At 43.6% G+C, this 22619-nt stretch overlaps 1 protein-coding gene across 1 annotated transcript in view; it reads right to left on the bottom strand.

The window, feature by feature from the left end:
• Positions 1-314: 314 nt before the first annotated feature.
• KMT2C (lysine methyltransferase 2C) overlaps positions 315-22619 on the bottom strand; it is a 183371-nt gene continuing 161066 nt past the window's right edge. The window contains exons 42-60 of the mRNA XM_056857992.1: positions 20892-21124; positions 18406-20103; positions 14422-14634; positions 13751-13915; positions 10864-11005; positions 10094-10241; positions 9155-9333; positions 8921-9057; positions 7986-8238; positions 7538-7668; positions 6605-6712; positions 4830-5949; positions 4021-4157; positions 3790-3932; positions 3351-3519; positions 2751-2867; positions 1711-1784; positions 1296-1404; positions 315-467 (exon numbers count right to left, since the gene is read on the bottom strand). Of these exons, the coding sequence (XP_056713970.1) occupies positions 375-467; positions 1296-1404; positions 1711-1784; positions 2751-2867; positions 3351-3519; positions 3790-3932; positions 4021-4157; positions 4830-5949; positions 6605-6712; positions 7538-7668; positions 7986-8238; positions 8921-9057; positions 9155-9333; positions 10094-10241; positions 10864-11005; positions 13751-13915; positions 14422-14634; positions 18406-20103; positions 20892-21124 (5369 nt within the window). The 3' untranslated portion in view covers positions 315-374. The remainder of the gene's footprint in view (positions 468-1295; positions 1405-1710; positions 1785-2750; positions 2868-3350; positions 3520-3789; positions 3933-4020; positions 4158-4829; positions 5950-6604; positions 6713-7537; positions 7669-7985; positions 8239-8920; positions 9058-9154; positions 9334-10093; positions 10242-10863; positions 11006-13750; positions 13916-14421; positions 14635-18405; positions 20104-20891; positions 21125-22619) is intronic.

The raw sequence follows: 22619 nt of genomic DNA, 5'->3' as shown, positions 1-22619 counted from the left end.
GCCTGCCCCTTTACTAAGTAAGGCTGTGGCCAGCACTTTGGACGTTCCCTTTCGCTGGTGATTTCAGTCTACATTCATTGATGCCCCCACTGCCCTTCAGCAGGTCGGCCATAAGCTTTTCTGCCCAAGTTCAATGATTTCTCCTCAGTGAGTTCATAAAGTCAAAAGTGCTGGACCGGTCTGGAGATCAGTTTCACCGCTGTGTGCCTGGGCAGCCAGGCAGCTCCACCTTCTGCCAGCTTCTGACACTTGCTTGACACGCAAGTTGAAGGAAAGTGTGATTTACAGAAGTGATTTGCGTTCACGTCCCACCCTCCCAACCCCAAACATCACTTCTTGGGACAAGCAACCCTCTGAGACAGCAAGGAATGCATCTAGTTCATCCATTTTCGGCAGTTTACAGCTCCACAGTGACATGGAATCTTGTGCTGGTCGTCTTCAAAATCAAACTTATAGTCATAACAGAGCTGAAAGAAAGTGAATTGTCAGGGGAAGAGTTAGATACTCTGGGCCTTACCAAACCCCTCAACCTTCATGTCTGTATGGATAAATACATTCTCCATTTCATCTCACTGTTGGATTTTAAATGGTTGACATGAATGAAGAGATTAGCATAGTAGTTGTGATGGCACACCTCCCCAATCAGTACAAGGGTGACTTGCAACATGATATGTGGGGAATTTAATGATCAAGAACCAGTTCAGATGATACTTTTAATTACCTACACAAGTAGGAACAGTAATTCCTAACTAGCTTATTATTGGAGAAAGAGTTTTTATACATGTCTTCTTATTGTTGCAAACTCAGGACTGAAACCGATTGTGCAGACTGAAAAATCAGAATCCTCACATGGGGACCAAGTTTCAGGCAGCCTTCTCTTTTAGGACATGCTAACTTTCTAATTGGGGCGAGGGGCTACACAAATCATACTAAAAACAAGGTAGTACAATCCTCAAATTTTCCAGCATCCTGGGTAACTTTGTGTTTCAGGATAAGCACTGTTAGATACAGGCCCTCATTACAATGATGCAAACAACATTCTAAAAAGAGTAATTTCTTAACAATCTAGCACTCTCAACAGTCTTCCGACCAGCCTTGATTTGAAACTGCAACCAAACATACAATCTGGTTTCTGTCCTGTTTGCTGAAAGCAGCATGGGGAGCTGTGACTGACCAGCTGGCGCAGAAACTCCATAGACTTTTGAAACAACAAACAAAACAAAAAAGGCTGATGGACGGAATCTTGCAGAGTTGACTAAGTGAGCTGAAAGAAGAAATAAAGATACAAATCCCACCTCTTCTCCTTTCTGGATTCTCCTGCTGGAGCTGATAATAATCTTGTGTCCCCTTTCAAAGGTTACCACCTCAGCCACACAGTTTGGTGCACAGGAATGGTTAATATACCTATGGGGGGGAGAAACCAATATTTGACTGTTGAGTATGTAAACTGATTATACTATACAGACATACAACCACTGCATGCTAAATAAGAACGGCTACATCAACAGCTTACAGCTAGACATCTATCAAGACGAAAGCAAGATAATATGGCAGTTTTTTATTTCAGTGAAAGCAGGGCTGTCGAATGGGCCAACTTAGAAATGGAAGGCTGTTACTGAAGAAAGCGTTCAGCGGAGCCTCAGGAAAGTCTGGGAAGGGAATGTGGCTCATCTCCAAGAATGAGATCACCATTTCTGTACAGCCACCCACCTTGCAGGTCCTCCTGTCAATGTGGCATCAATGACATGGTCATTGTCAATGCGGAACATGTACACCCCACGATTCTAGAGGGGGGGAAAGAGAGAGAAGGTGCTGTCAAACTGGTACAAGAAAAGTCAGTCATTCAAATAAAGGAGTGACATGGGGCAGCTCCACGGTTGTACATGTTTTTGTTTTAAGCTTGTAATTGGGCACAGTCCTTTGGTTTCCTAAGGAAGTGGAAATGTGTGTATTTTACACATCTTGTTTTTGTAAGTGTCCAGAGGTAACAAATATAAAAGGCAACCTACAGGATTTTTCAACCGCAGGCTCAAACACACCTTGCCACAGACTATTAATCTGGGGCCCTCTGTTCTCACAGGCACATACTTATCTGCACCTACAGCCACAGGATCATTTCTGGATAGACTCACATGTACAGCTTTGTGTGTCACACAGGAAATTTAAGCATTTTAGCTTCTAGGGAAAATCTAGAACCCACTTGTTCCATGATATCTGTAAAACTCTCATTCGAAATGTGTTAGAGGAATCAACTTTCTTCCTGTCAGCTTTCTTCACTGTCCAACTTTCAAACCCATACATAGTAGCGGGGAATACTATAGCATGAATTATCTTGATCGCCAGCAACATGCCCTTGCACTTAAGGATCTTTTCTAGCTCTTTTCATGGCTGCCCTGCCCAGTCGTAATCGTCTTCAAATTTCTTGGTTGCAGTCTCCATTTTGGCTGATGATGGAGCCAAGGAATAGAAAAACCTTTAACAATTAGTTTTTTCATCATCAACTTTAAAGTTGTGTAATGCCCCAGTAGTCATTACTTTTGCCATCTCGATGATCAGCTGTAATCCTGATTTCTGCTTTAACCTTCATCAACAGTCATTTCAGATCTTCACTATTCTCTGCCAGTAATGTGGTATCATTTGCATATCTCAACTTGCTAATATTAGCTCCTTTCACCAAATTTCACTCCACCATCTTATAAATCTTTGTTAGGCAACGTGAATGTCTGAAAAAAGCAGTCAAGCTGCCTTACCTGAGATTCATACAGCTTCTCTTTCCTGTTGGCTACCTCATTGCGGATGATGGTTCCAATATATTCAATGACCATGGTGTGCTTTTCAATGTCTCTAGCAGCATATAAGCCCAGGCCCTGTAAAGACAGTTTTAACAGTTATAGCAAGCTTGGCCCCCTCTGGGAACACCCAAGTATCAAACTGTACACAGGTACTACTACACTGTGGCACAGAGTGGTAAACCGTAGTACTGCGGTCAAAAGCTCTGCTTACAACCTCGGTTCGATCCCAATGGAAGTCTGTTTCAGGTAGCCGGCTCAAGGTTGACTCAGCCTTCCATACTTCCGAGGTAGGTAAAATGAGTCCCCAGCTTGTTGGGAGTAAAGTGTAGATGACTGGGGAAGGCACTGGCAAACCACCCCGTAAACATAGTCTTCCTAGTAAACGTCGGGATTTTCATCACCCCATGGGTCAGTAATGACCCGGTGCTTGCCCAGGGGGACTACCTTTACCTTTTTATTACTATACTGGGGGTACAGGTGCCAAACATTTAGACTATGAAATAGCACTAACTTGACTCAAGAACTAATACTTCCCAACACAGAGATATTGTAACTAACCTGAATACGTGAACGTGCCAGATACACATTGGATTTCCATTCGGTCTTCATTTTTCGGTACTGTGAGGACTTTGAATGAACAAACTGTTTACTGTAAGGTGCATTCAGTTCTCCGGTAACTGTGCTCTGAAATGACTTTGAAGTGCTGGTGCTATTCAAGGTATGAGGCCTGTATTGGTGGGTCATATAACAGAAGAGACATACAAGGAAAACTGAAGATCTCTCTGAATTTTTTTTGCATTTTGAATTAAAAAAAAATCCCAGACAGACAGACGGACATTCAAAGCCAGCTAGCAGAGACAACAGAGCAGCTTCCCTGGCTTGGACATGCACATACACAGCCAACGACAACAGGGTTTGTAAGCAGCACACAGAAGCACAAATATCCTACGCAGCCTATAAACCCTGGGCTGTACTATGTGAATTTAAAATAAAATACCTTAACACAAACCTCTTGACATGGGTACTCATTTTCGGCTCAGAGCGGGCACAGCCTGTGGGGTTGATGGCCAACGGGAGTTCCATGAGCGGGTTTCGGCCATATCGGAAGGTGTAATTCTCACAAGCCTCAACCCCAGGAAGCTGAAAATACACCAAGGAATTGCACGTTAAATGTGGATGCGGAAGAAACAGCCAAAGAAATGGCCAACGTGGTTTCATGAGGACTCACAGATTCTGCTATTCTTGCCACTGCAGAGACGGTCAAACCAAAGAGGTCTTCGCCCTTCAGATATGCAGGGAAGAGCTGAAGCATTTCAGAACTCTTCCTTACAGCAACAACAGGATCCAGGATTTTATCCCAAACACCTGCACAGAAAAAAAAATTCCAGTGAAGACAATAGAAATGCAGGGAAAAGAACAGAAGTCTTTGTTCAGTTTTTATACCATCTGAAGGACGTGGCCACTGTGGATGTAGCACTAAGATATCCTCTAGAATATAGGGGAGGAAGATGGCGCATTTCTCTCACAATGACTTCTTTACATTGATTTCAATATTACAAGGAAAATCACATTTGCCCTGCACGTATTTTGTCATCCATGAGGATCACAGACATGTACTTTGCTCTACACTGCAGCAACTTCTTTGTAGCACATCCGTATGGGGAAACAGTATAAAGTCATCACAAGGGATAGTGATTGTGGGCATTTGCAGTTTGCTACAAGTGATATGTGTAGAAGTGTGTCTTGTGTGATGGCCTCGCCCATTACAGACTGCCTTCCATTTTGCCTCCCTTTGTTAGGTAATTGCAACTGGCAATAGACTGATCTGTGGTCAGCTAACAGTTGCAGGTATTTAATTGATTCAGTGGAATGAAGTGGATCACATTCAATGTCTTTTCACATTAATTTAGCCTAACCCGGCATAAAAACAAAGGCCAAGATACCTGTAAAAAGGCCACATGAAAGTAAAGAATAAATGTGGAAATAAGGTGACGGAGAAGAAAATCCTGTAATGACGCTCATGGATTAATGCGTTACCTTTTGGGGTTGAGTCACTAAGAACCAAATCTTCATGGCCTTGCTCAGTGATCCTGATCACAAAAAGGGGAAGGCCGTCCTTCTCTTCAATAGAACACAGGTAGCGACATCTGCGGTTGGCATACCGCATACTCCAATATAACCGGCTGGCCTCATAGCCCACAGGGTAGAGGACCTTTGAGGAGTGGAAGGCCTGCATCTGGTGCGGCAACAGCTGGCCAATAGTGTGGAAGATGAGGCTCCCCACCCGGAAGGTGTGTTCTCGGTCCCCCCGTTGTACGATGCTGGCAATCTGGCGGACTTCGTCGCGCTGGACGTAGACCCGCCTGAAGACTGCGAAATAGCTGAGTTCCTGCTCATGAGCTCCCTTTGGTTTGTGCATGGGGCAAAGCATGGTTTTGTCTTTAAAAAACATGCATTGTGCTTTAATGGCACAGGTAAAGTGATAAATATTGGTGCACCTTAACCTGTGGCAGCCGCTGGTGGCGCCCATCTTGTGACAGAATGTGCATTTCATCTGCAAGCCCCTGCGCAGGGCCAGCTCCACATTTATTAAGGCACCAGCTTGTGTCTCGTAGACCTCAGTAGACCAAAGCGCACAGTTCAAATGGACCCAAAGATCTAGGTCAAGGTTAAGCAGTCTTGCTGGTCCATCTGTTAACCCATCCCCCTCTTCGTGACAGAAACAACACTTTCGGTAGTCCTTAGGTACGGGATCAGGTTTGATGGTTGTGCCCAGTCTCCTGAGGAACTCATCTATCTCCTCATCACAAGGAGGCCTGAAGGTTCCTTTAGGAATCACAATCTGGATGTTCCATTTCTTCCACTTCATTCCTTTCCATTTCTTAGTTAATGGCCGACAGTCGTCAAAACCATTGGGGATGGTTCTCAAACGGGGTTTGAGTTTCACTGTCACTTTCAGCTCGTCTGGTTTCGGCTCCACCAGGGCAGCTTCAAAAGCGGGCGGGAAGGTAATGAGGGGAGATGATGGTGGAGAAACCTTTTCCTGGAGTTGAGGGAGACAGTGGACATCCAGCGTGGAAATGTTGTTGTTATACTGATGGAACACTTTGGGAGGCACCTCCTTCGTGGGGAACTGAGGTAAGGAAGGAATCGATTCCTGCAGGAAAAAAGCAGAAAGCAATTCACTACAAAGTTAAGAAACATACATTCATGCAGTATTACTTTCAAGCCAGATATATGTAAAGGGAGAAAGCTAGATACATGTAAAGGGAGAAAAACTACCACTGGTAACAAACTGGACGTCCTTAGCTTGATGTATTAATATCAATTCTTATACTAAATGATAAGTTTTCCTCATTAGATGGCATCAACCTTGTCCATGAAGACTAAATTAATTGTATAATCCATGAGTTTTTAAAGCACAGATCCCCCCCCCCATTTTTTTCTGGAGAGAGGAGCCAAGAGAATCAGCATTTTACAAGAACTAGCATTAAACCTCTGTGGTGGAACATTGAAGAGAACAACTACGTATATATATGGTGGGACATTTATGCATCCCCACCAGGAGAAACTCCTGGTGGATGATGCCCAAAAGTACAACTGAAAAATTTGGACCAGATCCCAGTAAAGGTCACCCACATTGACTCCATACATTTATATTAGGAGATAACTAATGGATAAAATTGGCAGAAAATAATTTGAATTAAAGAATTTCACCCCTGCTATTTAAAGCTACAGAATTTTGAAAGGGAAACCACATGACAGGACACATCGATAAAGATATTTTAAATCAAACTGGTAACAAACTGTACCTTGCTCTCTGAATTTTTTGCTTGCATGGATGCTGAGTAGAGAACAAAGCAGTTATTGCTACAGAAGACAACGTCTTTCTCCATTCTCTCAGATTTCTCTCTGGAATCCTGAAAATGAAAACCCAAACAGCATAAAAATGCAACTCAAGAAACTACATTTCATTCATCAGCCATCATTTAAAAACAAACTCCCCTTTATTTATAGGATTCTATCTTAGTATAATATTTAGGAGCTCAAATTGTGCTCAGAAAGGACTTGTGATTTTAGATCTTGGCTTTTCCAATGAGATAAATTTAAAGTAGCACAACCGATTTTCTTTCTGGACATACAAAACAATGAAATTGTACATAAAACTTTAAAAGAGAAAAACACCTTCATTTTTCATTAATAAATGCAGGTTTATTGCTCTGTAGATCTGTACTCACACTGCCATTTCTTCAGATACAATTTTGATTGCCCCTTAACTATTTTACAGTAAAAAATAATCTCAAGCCAAAATTAAATTATCCGGCAATGATAATGTGGGGGCATGCCAAACTTCCAAAATAGTGAACTGTTCCATTATTAGTATCCAAGAGGGAGAGATTCTGGGGAGATCTGTTTTTTTTTTCTACAGGGAGTAAAACAGCAGAAATTAAATGAAAGTAAAATAAAACTGGTGAACTCCTCTTTTGCTTGAACATATAAAATGCTAACAGTCTGCAGCGCTTTGTTGAGTCATCCCTGACCTACTAGCGCTGCACTACTACGACGTTTTTGTGAAAGCGAAAACTGTCGTATTCCTTTGCCCTCCAAAAAGCAATAAAACAGACGAGCAATAATTAACTGTGATACACAATGTATAAAAATTAAAGCACTCTGCATACGTGCACAGATATGACCTTAACCCTATGAGCAAAATAAAATAAAACCACACTTTTTTGCTGTAGTACCTGTTTCAGGAAAGGTGGATCTTTGAAAGACTTCCGCACACCACTGCCCAGAACTACCACCTTACAGTGTGAACACCACTGTGGCCTCAGGACTGAACCATCTGTCATGCTGGAACTATGAGCCTTAAAACCTGCCAAACCTTAAGACAACGAGAACAAAGGTTATAATGAAATGAACCTGCTTTGGCCTTTCTACCCTCAATTCCAGATTCTTCCCTAATGATACCCAATTATATTTCAGTAGTTTGGAACTGAACGCAGCAGAATAATAGAGGATGTCTCCCACTGGAAATAGTGTAACCTCCCGTTTTGCCTAATCACCCCCATTAGAATGACAGAAGCAAAGTACAGTCAGTTATTCTCCACACTAAAAACGTGTTAAAGTTTCTAGACCGAAGTTTAAAAAAAGCAATTATCAAAAACCTCTCAATGGCGCAAGCCGACTTACCGTTGCCACTTGGTGGAAATGGCATGTGAGGCTGTTTGAGTCCATAAGGCCCTGCTAGTCTGAAAGAGCTGACAGTGCCTGGCTGGGGACCATGAAGCAGCAGCTGCTGTCTGTACTCAAAGGCTGGGTTTGCTCTGTGAGTGGTCAACATTCCCATTGAAGAAGGAACCTCTGGGGTGCTGCTAACCTCATAGCTGTTCGGAATTCTGACATGCAGGAGGCTGGAAAAGGCAGCTACGATATTGCCAATGTTCTACAGAGGAGAAAAAAAGAAACCCACACACAGTGTCAATTTCAATATTAAAGAAACAGGCCAGAGTCAAAGAGAGAGTGAGTTGGGGGAAGGGTGTGTGCGTGTGCATTTTCTTGCTTCTCTTCACGGAATACAGACATCTGTTTTGCAAGAAGGGACAGAAACGAGTGCCCATGCAGAGAGAGCCACAGCTGAGCGGCTGTGGGATGTAGTGTCATCGCGCTGCCTTATATGATTCTTGGTAACGATCACCTCTGAAAGAATCCTGTTTTTAAAAACTGGCACCAAAGTTGCAGATCACGGGAAGATGCTACTGCAAAAAGTGAACAAGGTTTTTTGTGTGTGAAATTTCCCCCCTGTCTCCCCCTAGTCTTTCACCTAGAGTATTTCATGGGTAAAATTCAGTACGATTCAATGAAACTGAACTGAAATCAGTATATAACTTTTATTGCAGCAGGTCATTTCCAAACATAAGGTGGGCAGCCATCACATCCACAGGAGCCTAGACAGCACACAATATTATCACAGGTTAGATGCAATTTGCTCCAAGCCTTAATTTAAGGATGTTTGCTTCTTTTACTTTTATCTCTTGGATTTACGATTCATCTACATATTAGGCAAAGGCATATGGTCGCCATCGGAGTGCTTCTCAATGTGATTTGCTGGAACTTCATCTCCTTACCTCTGCAGCTGTGGGGTGTAAAGTAATTGCTACAGATACAAGGCCAGATTTTGGACCATTTGGGGAAGGTCCAAGCTGAGAGCCAAAAAACCCCAAGCAAGGTTCTGTTTTGATAAAATTCCTTTTTGCTTCTGAACCTTGGTGAAAAAGAAAAAATATACATGCAGTTAATGTAAATGATAATACAAGGACAGAAAATTTAGCATATGCATTTAGAATACAAATGAGCGTTACCCTTTCCAGTACTAGTGGGTAGGATTGGAATGATAGGAGATGGAACAGGCTCCGGGATCTCTTCCTTGACAGCTGACAGATCAGGATACCTGCTTATTTCCATGCCCACAACACTCTCAGGAGATGAAGACGGGACAAAACTGTCAGGAGTGTCTCGATCACCACAAGGATCTTGAACCCTGGGAATTAAAGAAACCCAGAAGTGTTGGAAATGGTATTCACATTCTGAAGAGTAAAGAGGAGATCGAGAGGTGTGTTTGACAACAATATGATGCAAACTACAATTCCCCATGTCATTTCCATAAAGAGAAACAAGCCATGATGTCGACAAGTATATCATGGTTATCTCTCCCATCAGAAATTCATAGCTTTGCCTTTGCAATTTAGCTGTTTGACCAGAATACTATTAAAAATCTTTGTAAGGCACTACAAGATACTATTAATGCATACAAGATAATTAAAATTCCAAATATGTAATTTTGTATGCGGAAATGGTGCCACCCAAAGAGGCTCAACCCTACCTGCTGATTTATATGCCTCAATCCAAGACTCTGTATCCAGAGAGAGCCCAGCTGGTTCACCGAGCTCCAAGGAACAGGCCACAACCCTGTTCTAGTGGCGAAGAAGTAGGTTCTTGCAGAAGGTTTTATCGAGATTTGAGGACACTAGAGGCCAATGTCTATCCATGTCTGTGCCTTCCTTCTGGTCACTTGTTGAGTCCACCTTTCATGAACAACCCTGAAATTCCCAACCTGACCAGTTTCTGGCCTGAATTAATCTCAGAGATCAAACCATTTGCTTGGGGTTTGCACAAGAAGGAGCAACAGTTGGCCATTTATAAGCTGTGAGCAACCTCCTCAGAGTTCAGCAGCACCAAGAGGCCAATTAGGCTACCAGGTACCCATGGCACAGCTAAGGAGTTCGAAGAAGACACTTTACCTTAGTTCTTCATGATTGTTATGAGGTGGGGTTGGAAGGGAAGCAGGAACATCCACACTTTTAGGACCCTGAGCCATAGCTCTGGCTAAGAGATCATCCTGAGGTCTGAAAGGCAGCTGAAACTGCTTGGGTCCTAAAGCCTTGGTAACTGAAACACGGCAAGAACAAGGTAAATAAATAACCTACCACACACTGATGACAAATATGAACAAAATTGGACCCTAACTTTCATTCATCTTTCTTTTGCTTTCAGTTAACCAAACCCCCTGAAAGTCCCCCATACACATTAATTTAAAATGAAAAAAAACAACAACAACCTACCAACCCTTTGTTTAGTGATGGAATTTTCATACATGTTCATCAGAAAGTGGTGGGATGCAGGACATACAGAACCGAGGCCCTTGGTTAGGGTTTTCATTTATTTTCAAAGATGGACAAAGTATTGGTAAAGAAGTGACCTCCAAGCAGCTGATCTCATCCTAACTCAAATCACCGCCACCAGTACCTAAGGCTCAAAGCTGCTTGGCCCTTTCTGCAAGAACTTCCAAAATTTGCAAACGCATCTCAATGCCTAAAATCCCCACATCCAGATTGCAACTATATTATTTTACACTGTGCCAAACACGGAGTATTCACATAATTCTCGACATTCTTCCCATAAATGTTGTAAACGAAATTTCAAAGCATTCTGATATAAAGCGAGTTACAAGCATACAGCAAAGTAACCTCAGGTTTCATTGTGGACATCCTCGGCATATACAGCAGCTTACCATCATGTCCCCCAAGCATTCCAGCCTTGCTAGTGAGTTCCTCGGTGGTTGCAAATCCGTTGACCATTTTTTGGCAAGCCACAGGTGGAGGTGTAGGAGGGAGTGACGCTGGAGGGGTGGGAGGGTTGCTCAGGTTGTTCTGCTGCAGAAGGACATCAAGTTAGTTTTTAGCAAGCATATACTTGTAATATTTATTTTCTCAAAACTGACAGATAATGCAACAACTGTTCGACCAAAACACTGCATGCCAAGTCAAAAAACAACGCTTGATTTTGGACCGAGAAAGAAAGTAGCAAATCCTTGATAAACCAACACTTCCACTGAAAGGAGACCTTTCCTTAGATAAGAACCAAGATGCCTCTGCAGTGTGTTCTATGCGGAGCAAGGTGTGTATACAGCGACATACAGGTGACAGCAAGGAGAGCCATTTCTCCCTTGGCATATCCATGGTTCTGTCCCAGGCATGGGTGGGGGACATTATCAGCCCCAGTGATGTCACAAGCACCTTTTCTTGCACCTGTGCCAGTCACACTTTTGGCTACTCATTTAGCTTTCTCCAGGTACTGCTAGAAGACCTATAAAATCCTATTCAGAAAGAGGTTATGGCAGAACGGGCGGGGTGGGGGGGGAGACACACAATCGAACACAGGCTTCTGTCCCCAAGCAACGACAACTTTACATTATGTCTTCCAGGCCTGAGAAGTTACTGTCTTGTACACATGAAGGAATAGAGGGGATGCTTATTAAATTTGCAGATGATACTTGGGAGGGGTATTGGGAGGGGTAGCAAATTCGGTAGAAGACAGAGCCAAGATGCAGGATGATCTTGACAGGCTGGAGAAGTGGGCTAGAACTAATAAAATGCACTTCAACAAAGACAAATGTAAAGTTCTGCATTTAGGTAGGAAAAATCAAATGCATAATTATAGGATGGGGGAGACTTGTCTGAGCAGTAGTGTGTGTGAAAAGGATCTTGGGGTCTTAGTAGACCGAACACTGAACATGAGTCAGCAGTGTGATGCGGTAGCTAAAAAGGCAAACGCGGTCTTGGGCTGCATCAACAGAAATATAGTGTCCAGATCACGTGAAGTGATGGTATCGCTTTACTCTGCTCTGGTTAGACCTCAATTAGAGTACTGTGTTCAGTTTGGGGCACAATTTAAAAAAGATGTAGACAAGCTGAAGCATCTCCAGAGGAGGGCAACAAAGATGGTGAGGGGTCTGGAGACCAAGTCCTCTGAGGAAAGGTTGAAGGAGCTGGGTATGTTTAGCCTGAAGAGAAGAAGACTGAGAGGGGATATGATAACCATGCTCAAGTACTTGAGGGGCTGTCATATTGAGGATGGTGCCGAGTTTTCTGCTGCCCAAGGTCAGACCAGAACCAACGGGTTGAAATTAAATCAAAAGAGTTTCCGTCTAGACATTAGGAAGAATTTTCTAACAGTTAGAGCGTTTCCTCAGTGGATCAGGCTTCCTTGGGAGGTGGTAAGCTCTCCTTCCCTGGAGGTTTTTAAGAAGAGGTTAGATGGCCATCTGTCAGCAATGCTGATTCTGTAAGCTTAGGCAGATGATGAGAGGGAGGGCATCTTGGCCATCTTCTGGTCACTAGGTGTGGGGGGAGGTAGTTGTGAATTTCCTGCATTGTGCATGGGGTTGGACTTGATGACCCTGGTGGTCCCTTCCAACTCTGATTCCAACACATGAAGCTGCCTTCTACTGAATCAGACCCTCGGTCCATCAAAGTCAGTATTGTCTACTCTGACCGGCGGCAGCTCTCCAGGGACTCAGGCAGAGGTCTTTCACATCACCTACTTGCCTAGTCCCTTGCTCTCCAGGGACTCAAGCAGAGGTCTTTCACATCACCTACTTGCCTAGTCCCTTTTAACTGGAGATGCTAGCGATTGAAAGTGGGACCTTCTGCATGCCAAGCAGATGCTCTACCACTGAGCCACAGTCCCTCCTCCCCATAGTCTGTGTGAATACAAAAGGCAGCATTTAAATTTTTTAATAAATGAGGCAGTAATCTGGGCCCTATTGGTCAAATCCAACCACCCCATTTCCCATCCTAGAGGCAAAGGGCCTATGTGGTTAAGCAGCCCTAGGGTACAGTGGGATGGGCAGCAAGCTACTGTAGACGGGGAGCATAAAAACTTGATCTGCCATTCCTGATTCTGGAAAAAAACTATTTGCTGGCCTGAGCTTCAGTTGCTGTAAATTGCTGAAGTGGCACAACAGTCATAACAGGTTTAGCACGATTTTATACTGAAGGAATTCAAACTGAGGTCTGCTAGATCTATTAACAGGCAATTTTTAAAAAAACCGGCCAGGGATATGCTGCCTAAGGCCAATTTGAAAAAAGTAATCCCTTTCTGCTTTTAATTATCTTGCTTTGTACCAAGGTTTCATTTCCTTCTTCTGTGAAGGCTATGATAACAATTTACACTATTGCATCGGTTTGAGAATGGAGTAAAATGTTCACAACCCTATGAATAATGGCTGTAAGAGCCAGTATAGTGTAGCAGTTAGGGTGTCAGACTACGATCTGGGAGTCCCAGGGTTGAATCCTTGCTCTGCCATGGAAGCTCACTGGGTGACCTTGGGCCAGTCACACTCTCTCAGCCCAACCTACCTCACAGGGTCGTTGTGAGGATACAATGGAGGAGAGGAGAATGATCTAAGCCCCTTTGGGTCCCAACTAGGAAGAAAGACAGGTTATAAAATAATCTGCACTAATATTTCTGGTTTCGATAAGCACAACAACTGATGACAACATGGCGACAAAATGATCTTTTTAGAGACATCAGGGTCTTGCAAACCCCAGGTTAAGCCCACTGCTGAGCTTGTTAGAGAAATTTTGCAGAATCTAATGTGGGGGGGGGGGAAGTACCTTGTAAATTAGCTGAGAATAGTAATCTGATACCCCATCAAGTGTAGCGCTACCAAAGCTTCCCATAAGGCGACTTCCACTATTCAGATGGCCGCTGCCATACGGCAGGAAGTGGGCAAAACTCACACCAATTATCGGCTCCATTAGAGGCAGTAAAGAGAGTTGCTGTAGGAAAAAGATGAGCAGTTATGATTCAAAGTGGCAAAAATCATCACAAACGAGCTGTGAATTTCCACTCAATTACACTAAGATGATGGTTATCCTGAGAAGCCCAGTTTTTCCCCACTTACACAGTAGAGCTCAAGGAGTCCTGTCAGCACTTCATTTGAAACCCTAGTTAAAACACTTCAGGCATATGCCAATGTCACCCCATACTCTGTCTCCTTCAGCCTGTACCAATGCAGCTGAATTCCCAGTCAAGGACTGTGGCTCTCCAAATGACAAGCACTGCCTCTGTTACATAAACTTCTCTTAATAAGAAGTGGCATATTAACAGGGAACCCAAATGGCTTTCTTATTAAAGCTTAATGATGACTATCAAAAGATCAAAACTTGATTGGTTTTCACCATTTGGAATTTCCTCCACTGGCAGAAGAGTCTCCTGCCCATTTTAGACCAATACGGAGATGAATTTTTTTACTCTATTTCTTGGCGAATCTCTCAATGCTCACCTGTTTTAACTGCACAAAGGTGTCAGCGTTAGGGTAAATAGCCCGTTTTTCTTCTTCCTCTTTCTTTCTCTTCTTAGATCGAGGTGCTGCCTTCTCACCCGCCCTTTGCGTTCGTTTGTTTCGCTGCTTTTTCATTTCATGCCCTAAATCTGCTCTCTGAAGCTGGCTGTTACCACATCCCAGTGTGCCCTGCAATGGATTTCCCAACAATTGCTTATGGGAAAAGGAAGATAAGAGGTATAAGCTATATTAGAGATATATGAATAATTTTGTTTTACAATTTTATACTTTTTTTTTTTTTTTGGAATGTAGCATTCTTGCCAAAGCACTCACATGTAACTACAACAGACCAGCTACGTTCTCTTTTCACGCTGCAGTAGTCACTATAATTAAGTAGTATTTATACATACATCTACATTCCAAGTAGGAAAGAACAATGTGACCATGAAGAGCCAACTCCAACTTCCCTTCCCTTTTCCATGCTGATGTCTTTGCCCATCAGGCCGTTTCTCAGCCTGAAGTTGCAATTTACAAATAGATCTGGGTGGAGGGAGGAGACTGGTTTACTGGATGCTGCCCTCACAGTCCTCAGAAGGACACATGGCGGAGGGGCTCCCTCCCCCTCCCATGAATGGTCACAGGCTCCACTAACAAATCTTCACCTCTGGTGATATCCTTCCTGCCCAAGCCAATGAAAAGAATATGGAAGGAAAAAATGGATTAAGACTTTCTAATATGAAGAAATATTTTGGGGGCCCATGACTCAATATGTTAACGCATTATAACAATCATTCATTTCTCAAAATGTCAGGCTTTTTCAGATTTGTTGCAGCAAAGAGTGAGGCTCCCTTCATTACACAATTGTTCAGGCACAACTAAAGAGTCCACCGAACTGAGAGGACAGCCACATGAAACCTTTATTACAATTGGTGCTGCAGAAGAACATTCAGGTCGCACGTGTGCAGTGTAGTGTCTTTAAAACTACTCAGGTTTCTTTGCCAGCTGTATCTCACTTCTTGGATAAGAAAGATTTGGCCAGTTATCTATGCTTTGATCACATCCAGATTCAATTAGCTACATGAGTCTTTTGAAGACTATCTGGACACTTTTAACTAGCCAAAATGCAACAGCAAGATTACTGTCTGGTACTTCTGCTCAAGAACATATTTCACCATTCTTAAAAAAGCTGCACTGGCAGATAATTTATTTCCAACCAGAATTTAGAGTGCGGGTCCTAGGACTGAGGTTCCTTAAGGACTGCCTTCTCCATATGAGCCTGCCCATACATTAAGATCAAACCAGATGCCCTGCTGAGAGAAGCACCATTTACTGAAGTGGCCACAAGAAACAGGGGCAGGTTGCGGAACTCCATCCCTACCATCTCATGTCTGATGCCTTTGTCATCTAGTTTGGGGTCTCAGGTAAAAACCACTATATTCCAGCAGGCTTTTAATGATTGGTTTTAAGTTGTATATGTCTCATCTTCTCCTGAGCATTGTGACTGTGCAGTGAAATGTACAAAAACTGGTATGGAGCCAATGAAGATCCACAACAAAACCCAGATTTTCTGGTTCTTCATGCTACAGAAGTAAGTTCTCAATTGTATTTTAATGCAGCTCTCTACACATCATAAAGGGAGGGAAGGCAGCATGGTATAGCCTGATCTCGTCAGATCTCAGAAGCTAAGCAGGGTCAACCCTGGTTAGTATTTGGATGGGAGACCACCAAGGAATAGCATGGTTGCTATGCAGAGGAAGACATGGCAAACCACCTCTGGTTGTCTCTTGCCTTGAAAACCACATAAGGGGTCACCATAAGTCGGCTGCGACTTGACGGCACTTTACAGACACACACACACACCATAACAACATCAAAAACAATGACCACTGCTGTTAAAGACTAATAGGCAGAGAGTCAAGAGAAATAAATCGTTACATATATATCAGAATACCCACGCTAGAGAAACACCACTATTTCTATAAGAATTTTTTCAAGTTTTTTTAGTTAGCTCTTTTGCTTGTTTTTACAGTATTTAAGGGGTCATAAAGACAAAATACACAGCTAAAAGAATTAGAAGTCTCAATATTCAAGAATCATCTTCCACTGAAACAAATCAGCTCTCTGATCCAGGATTTTAATAAATGCCAAATTAGCCGGCTTTCCAAGAAGCAATCATTACAAATTACTGCATTTAAGACTATAATATGAAAATCATGTAAAACCATAGGATATTCTGTGTTTACTCAAATGCAAGACTAGGTTTGTTCCTAGTTATACCACCAAAAAGGGGAGGGGGGAATCTTACATTTGCATACAAATTCAACTTACGTACAATAATAACTTTTGTGTGTATAACATTTTTTAAGGGGGGGTCATCCTCCTTTCAAGTAAATATGTTACACATAACTGGTACTACTAACAGAAGCATTCTAGCTTGTATTGAATACAGTAGCTTGATCCAGTGTTCAGGCATATTGAGCAACTAACAAGTTACAATAAACACCACCGTGCAACACATTTTACTAGGACCAACCAAAGTATCACAAAAAATTAGCAAAATTTTGAGTTGTCCAGAACTCTTCATCAGATTGGATATTCAATATAAAAAAGGTCTGAGGGGGATGCAGAAAAATATGTTTCAGGGCATAATGGAAAGACACCAAGTAAGCAGCTTGTTGTATCTTACAAATGAACCCAAGATGTACTGCAGACCGAACCTGTTTGGGGATGTTGGGTGCAAAACAGGTTTCAAGCTGCACCAAAGGTTGCTGGGACAAAGAAACAAAAATAGCTTTCTCCCTCTGAGAATATAAAAACTAGCAGTTGATCAACAACAGTAGATTTATGAACGGATGCTATGTTGAAAGTTTATGAATTCGCTGGCATATTCTGCGACTAAGACTTGTTGTATAGCCGATATTCAGCACCACTATTCTCTAGGCACCCAAAGCAGCTACTGAGCATTGCCATTGCTATTCAGGTAAAAGTTTACTAAGTTATAAAAAGCTGTGCAATGCCACATTCACACAAAGTAAAAAAGAAACAGCAAATGTAAATTCACAATTTCACAAATTTATCTGGTGTACAACTAAAGGTGATAAGCTGTGATAACTGAACAGAACCTCCATATTCAGTGGCAGTATATTAGATTCCTGGCACACACCACAGGTGATGGCCATCACCTCCATTGTTTTGTTGTCAGTTTCCAGAGGCATCTTGATAGCTGTTGACAACAGAACGCTGGACTAGAGTGACCATAATCTGATCTAACCAGATAATTCTTGTGTTTCCACTAGCCTAGACAATAGTGGATGATAGCAAAGCAGCAAAATAAATTCATGGGGTTGGATCAAGATTAAACAGGCAATTGCCACTGATTATCTCTTTCCACTGTGGACCCTCTTGTGTCTTCCATTAAGGTTCCCTGTCCCCCAGGAGTAGCTTTTTGTGGAGGTAAGTGGGCTGCAATGGGAGGGGTGAGGCAAGAAAATTCCATTTCACTGATGGAAAATGTAGCCTAGATCTAACCCATTTATACAAACATACTTATTCGCACTCCCTGCTCCCCAATCTGTTAAACCTAACTTTAGCCATTCCATATGTTATACAGGAACATCAAAATTTGAAACTGGGATAAACCTAATTAGATTGGCCAGGAGAAGGAAATAAGATGTTTGCTCCAGCAAGAGAGGATCAGCTGCTGGAACGATGTATTCAAACACTACTGGAGTTGGCGAAGGGGTTCATATGCTCGGGGTCATACTTCTTTACTTCCGGCTTTATGTGGTGACCCTTGGAGGAAGTCAAAGCCCTTGTTACCCCAATCTAGAGCACAGTGAATTATGTCCAACAGATATCCTCAGATATTTTTTTAGGCATTGGCCTTTCAAAAAAGAATCAACCCAACACATTTGTTTATTATGCTGTATAATGAATGTTCAATACTCTGACAGTCTGGATGTTAATAAAAAATAATGTGCTTACCATGCTGCCTTCAGCTGGGTCCCGTTTTTCCATGTATTTGCTCTCCTCAGTACTCTCTTCTGATGGGAAGCTGCTTTTTGATTTCTGATTGAGAAGAGAGGCAGATTTTTTGTTCTTAAGCAAGTGTTTGAGGAGTTCGTTCCCTGTTTCCCCTTTTGCTCCTGGGATGCTGGTGGGTTGTGCCTGACCCTCTGAAGAAGGGGCAGGCTGTGCTGAGGCTTTATCCTCTTCCACTTTAATGCCACTTTGAGTCTCCATCTTAGGCTCAGCTTGACTAGGGCACTGATCAGCTTCTGTCTTTTCCGGTCTAATTTCCTGAATGCTCCCAGAAGCATCAGTCTTGACCTTGTCTGTTTCTGGCTTCACGCTTGATTGCTCAGGCAATTTGTTTTGTGGCAAATCGCTATTGGAGAGCTGACCTTTCGGTTCTAAGGAAGACTGACTCTCTGCCGCATTTGGAGTTGATGAGCCTGCCAGCTCTTCTGTCTCCATCTCCCCTGGATGGCGTGAAAGTTCACTGGGCGTGCTCACTGTTGGGGTGCAGACGGCACCTGAAACAACTGGAGTTGGGGGTGCTGTGATATCTGAGTGTGGTGTCGACGGGGTATTTATTGATTCGGCATCATCCTCTTTTTTCTTTTTCCTTGTTCTTTTCTTTTTGACCTTCTCCTCTGGAATGATATCAGAATAGAGCTGAATGAGGGACTGACTTACTCCAGGACAGCTGGTTCCGTGGGTCATGCCGGTGTCCTGACTGCAGGGGGAACCGGTGCCGGCTGCCGGAGAAGATGCAGGCAAGCTAGGGGCAAACTGAGGTCTACCTTGGTACTGACTAAAGCTGGCCCCAGAGATATTTCCATGGGATTGTTTAACAGAATGGAAAGTGGGACTTCCATCTGGAACAGGGGGTGGATCAGGTCCAAAAGGGGAAGATCCCACAGGTTGTTGCTCACCACACAGGAGAAAGTTGGGGTCAGATGCAGTGTTCAACGGTCCTTGCTGCAAAATGGGTCCCATTTGCTGCTGCTGCTGTGGAGACTGCTGAAGGGGCCGTGGAGGTTGCATGAAATCACAGGGCAGGTCAGAATTGAAGAATGGGACTTGGTTCAAGGGAGGCCTTGCATTTAATTCTGAGGCCATCGGGCCATGTTGCTCCATTTCCATCCTTTGCTGCAAAGCTCTCTGCCGATCCACCTCCTGCATCAGCTGAATCCGCTGCCTTTCCTGCTGCTCTCGCAGACGCTCCTTTCGTTCCCGCTCCTGGAAGCTTTCGCTGAACGGGTTATTGTCATCGAACTCGACACGTGGCGGCGGCCCTGACTGCACGCTTGCAGCGGGAGCCGGAACAGAAGTGGGCGTCACAGGATTCACCGGCAACTGTGTTAGTGGAGGCTGCAGTCTTGGTGCATTGTGGGGGATGTGTGTCGGGCCAGTGTTGGGAGGTTGCCACCCAGGCAAACTTGGCATCCGAGGCTGGCTGGGTTGCCCAGGAACACCAACTGTATGCTGCGGATGCTGAAGCTGTTGTGGTACCATCGGGAAGCTTTGCTGACCCATTGCTGGTGGTGATCCTCCTGGGACCATTGGCGGCTGAGACGGCATGCCGGGCATCATGGTATGAGGGCCCATGCCACACTGTTGCTGCTTGATGCGGTACTCTTCAATGAGTTCTGCATGTTCCTTTTGTTGCTTTCGGATCTACAATGTAAAATTTCCATTAAGAGATACTTCATAGGGGCATTGCTTTCTTTTCCCCAAGTTATAGACATATGAAAAAAATAAATAGGAAAAAAATTAAATAAATAGGAAAAATATTTGATAAACACTGAAGTCTAGCTCAAAAACTGGAGAAAAGAGCAAGAGTCCAGTAGCATCTTAAAGACTAACAAAACTTCTGTCATGGTATGAGCTTTCGTGAGCCACAGCTCACTTCTTCAGATACAGCTAGAATGTGGTTCCATCTATCCTTAAGCAGAGAGAGTGAATTAGACACACAATGGCAATGTAATGTAAAAAGCAAGTAAATGGCATTAGTAGACGTGATTGGATGAGGTGTGATATGCAGAGGGGTAGCAGGCATAGAGAAATCAGCATTAGTAATGAGACAGGAATCCCAGATCTCTATTAAGTCCCAGAGAATGCATAGTCTTGAGCTTCATTATTACTTGTAATTCAGCAGTCTCTCTTTCTAATCTCCCTTTGAAATCCCTTTGTAAGAGAACTACTACTCTTAAATCAGCAACGTAATGTCCTGGAGGTCATCAGTTTCTATGGCATATATACATCTTTGTTGTTTGTGTGATACAAGATATGCAAGAATGTCCAAAGCCTTTACTTGGTAGTCTGAATCCTATACCTGTGTGCATTGCTTCCTTTACCACCTCTTCTGTCGTTTTTTAAAAACCACTGCTGTTTTAACACAATTTAGTTAGCAACAATAGAGTTCACCACCAGCCTTCTGCCAAGCCCAACACCCTCCCCCTTACCTGTTCTAGCTGCTTCTGAACCATACTCTGCTGCTCTGTAACATGCTTAAGCTGCTCTGCGTCTTCCTCAGGGAATTCTCGGCCAGCTTTCTTCGCAGTACGCTGTTTTGCAGAAAGTGCTTTTTTTGATTTTCTGTGTGCTCCTATTTGGTCTTCAAGGAATTTCTGCTGCATTTGAAGCAGTTGCTGTGTTTCTTGCAGCCATTCTTCATATTGCTTTCTATGTGAATCATCTGTTGGGAGGGGGGACAAAAATCAAACAATATTTTTAATAAGCATTCAAACTGATTAAAAAAATTGTTTCACTTTTCAGATGTGCGACAGTTTTGCACCAAGGATCCTTTATAAACACCTTTCCAAGAAACAATTTTTTAAAGATTTCAAACCTCTCCCCTTAGCCTAATTTCAGAAAATAGATTCTCCCTTTCAAAGGACTCCCATAGCATTAACATTTATTTGTTTTTGTAGCAGAATTGAAATAAAAATGAAAAGAGGGATGTAGAAGGGAACCTTGGGTACTTACCGTGAAGGTCCTTTCTTCTCTGAGGTAAGGAGAGCATCTTGCTAGAGACGGGTGATTCCGTTCCGGTTCCTTGGGACAGGCAGGATGTAAACAAACTAACTTCCTGTTTCCTGCTCCGGAATCGCCCTTTCCTCAGTTTCAATACTTTCCGAGCTAGGAGATTATCAGGAAGAAAGGAAACTTGCCGTGTTACTGCGGCGGACATAGAGGAATGAGTCCAAGTTAACTTGAATGCTTTCTTCAGATATGCGATACACCTCAACAAGGGTAACATTAACTAAGGTGACTGCTAGAGAACAATATAGACAATCTTGTCCTGACTGGCAGGGATCGCCCTGTCCTGAGTCTAGCCATGTAGCGAACATGTACTTATAGAGAGGGCTCCGTTCTCGCCCAGGGTGGGCCAAGATGCTCTCCTTAGAGAAGAAAGGACCTTCATGGTAAGTACCCAAGGTTCCCTTCTCTCTCTGAGGGGGAGAGCATCTTGCTAGAGACAGGATGTCCAAGAGCTGTGACATCCTCAGGGTGGGTTAGCGTTCATCTACTACTCTATGGCCAAAGGCCGCAGCAGCCAATGCGTAGGCGTTGAGGCGGTAGTGTCTCACGAAGGTCGAGATGGAGGACCACATGGCTGCCTTGCATATTTCTTCAACGGAGGCTTGTTTGTCGAAAGCCGCCGAGGTAGCCGTGCTTCGTATGGAGTGTGCTGTGATGCCCTGTGGCATCGGCACGCCGGCTGCCCTGTAGGCCTCCACGATGCAGAAGCGCAGGGTGCGGCTGATGGTAGATCTGGACAGTTTGTTGCCCTTGTTGGCCCCTGACACCGAGATGAAGAGGGAGTCCGTCCTTCTGAATGGTGCTGTGCACCCCAGATATATGTGGAGGGCACGCACCATGTCCAGGGTGTGCCAGTCCTTCTCCCTGTCGTGAGTTGGGCGTGGACAGAAGGATGGCAGATGTGTCTCCTGTTGCCTGTGGAAGCTGGAACCCACTTTAGGAACGAAGGTCAGGTCCGGTCTGAGGACCACCTTGTCATGGTGGAATACGCAAAGTCCCTCCCTCATAGAGAGAGCTCCCAGCTCGGAGACCCTGCGCGCTGAGGTGACTGCTGTCAGGAACAGTGTCTTGAGGCGTAGGTATTTGAGAGAAACTTCTGTCAACGGTTCAAAGGGAGGCCTAGTCAAGGCTGACAAGACGACATGAAG

This window comes from Euleptes europaea, chromosome 11 (genome assembly GCF_029931775.1).
Source record: "Euleptes europaea isolate rEulEur1 chromosome 11, rEulEur1.hap1, whole genome shotgun sequence".
NCBI lineage: Eukaryota > Metazoa > Chordata > Lepidosauria > Squamata > Sphaerodactylidae > Euleptes > Euleptes europaea.
Note: the sequence above shows the minus strand (reverse complement) of the source record. Positions and strands in the feature narration are given on the sequence as shown.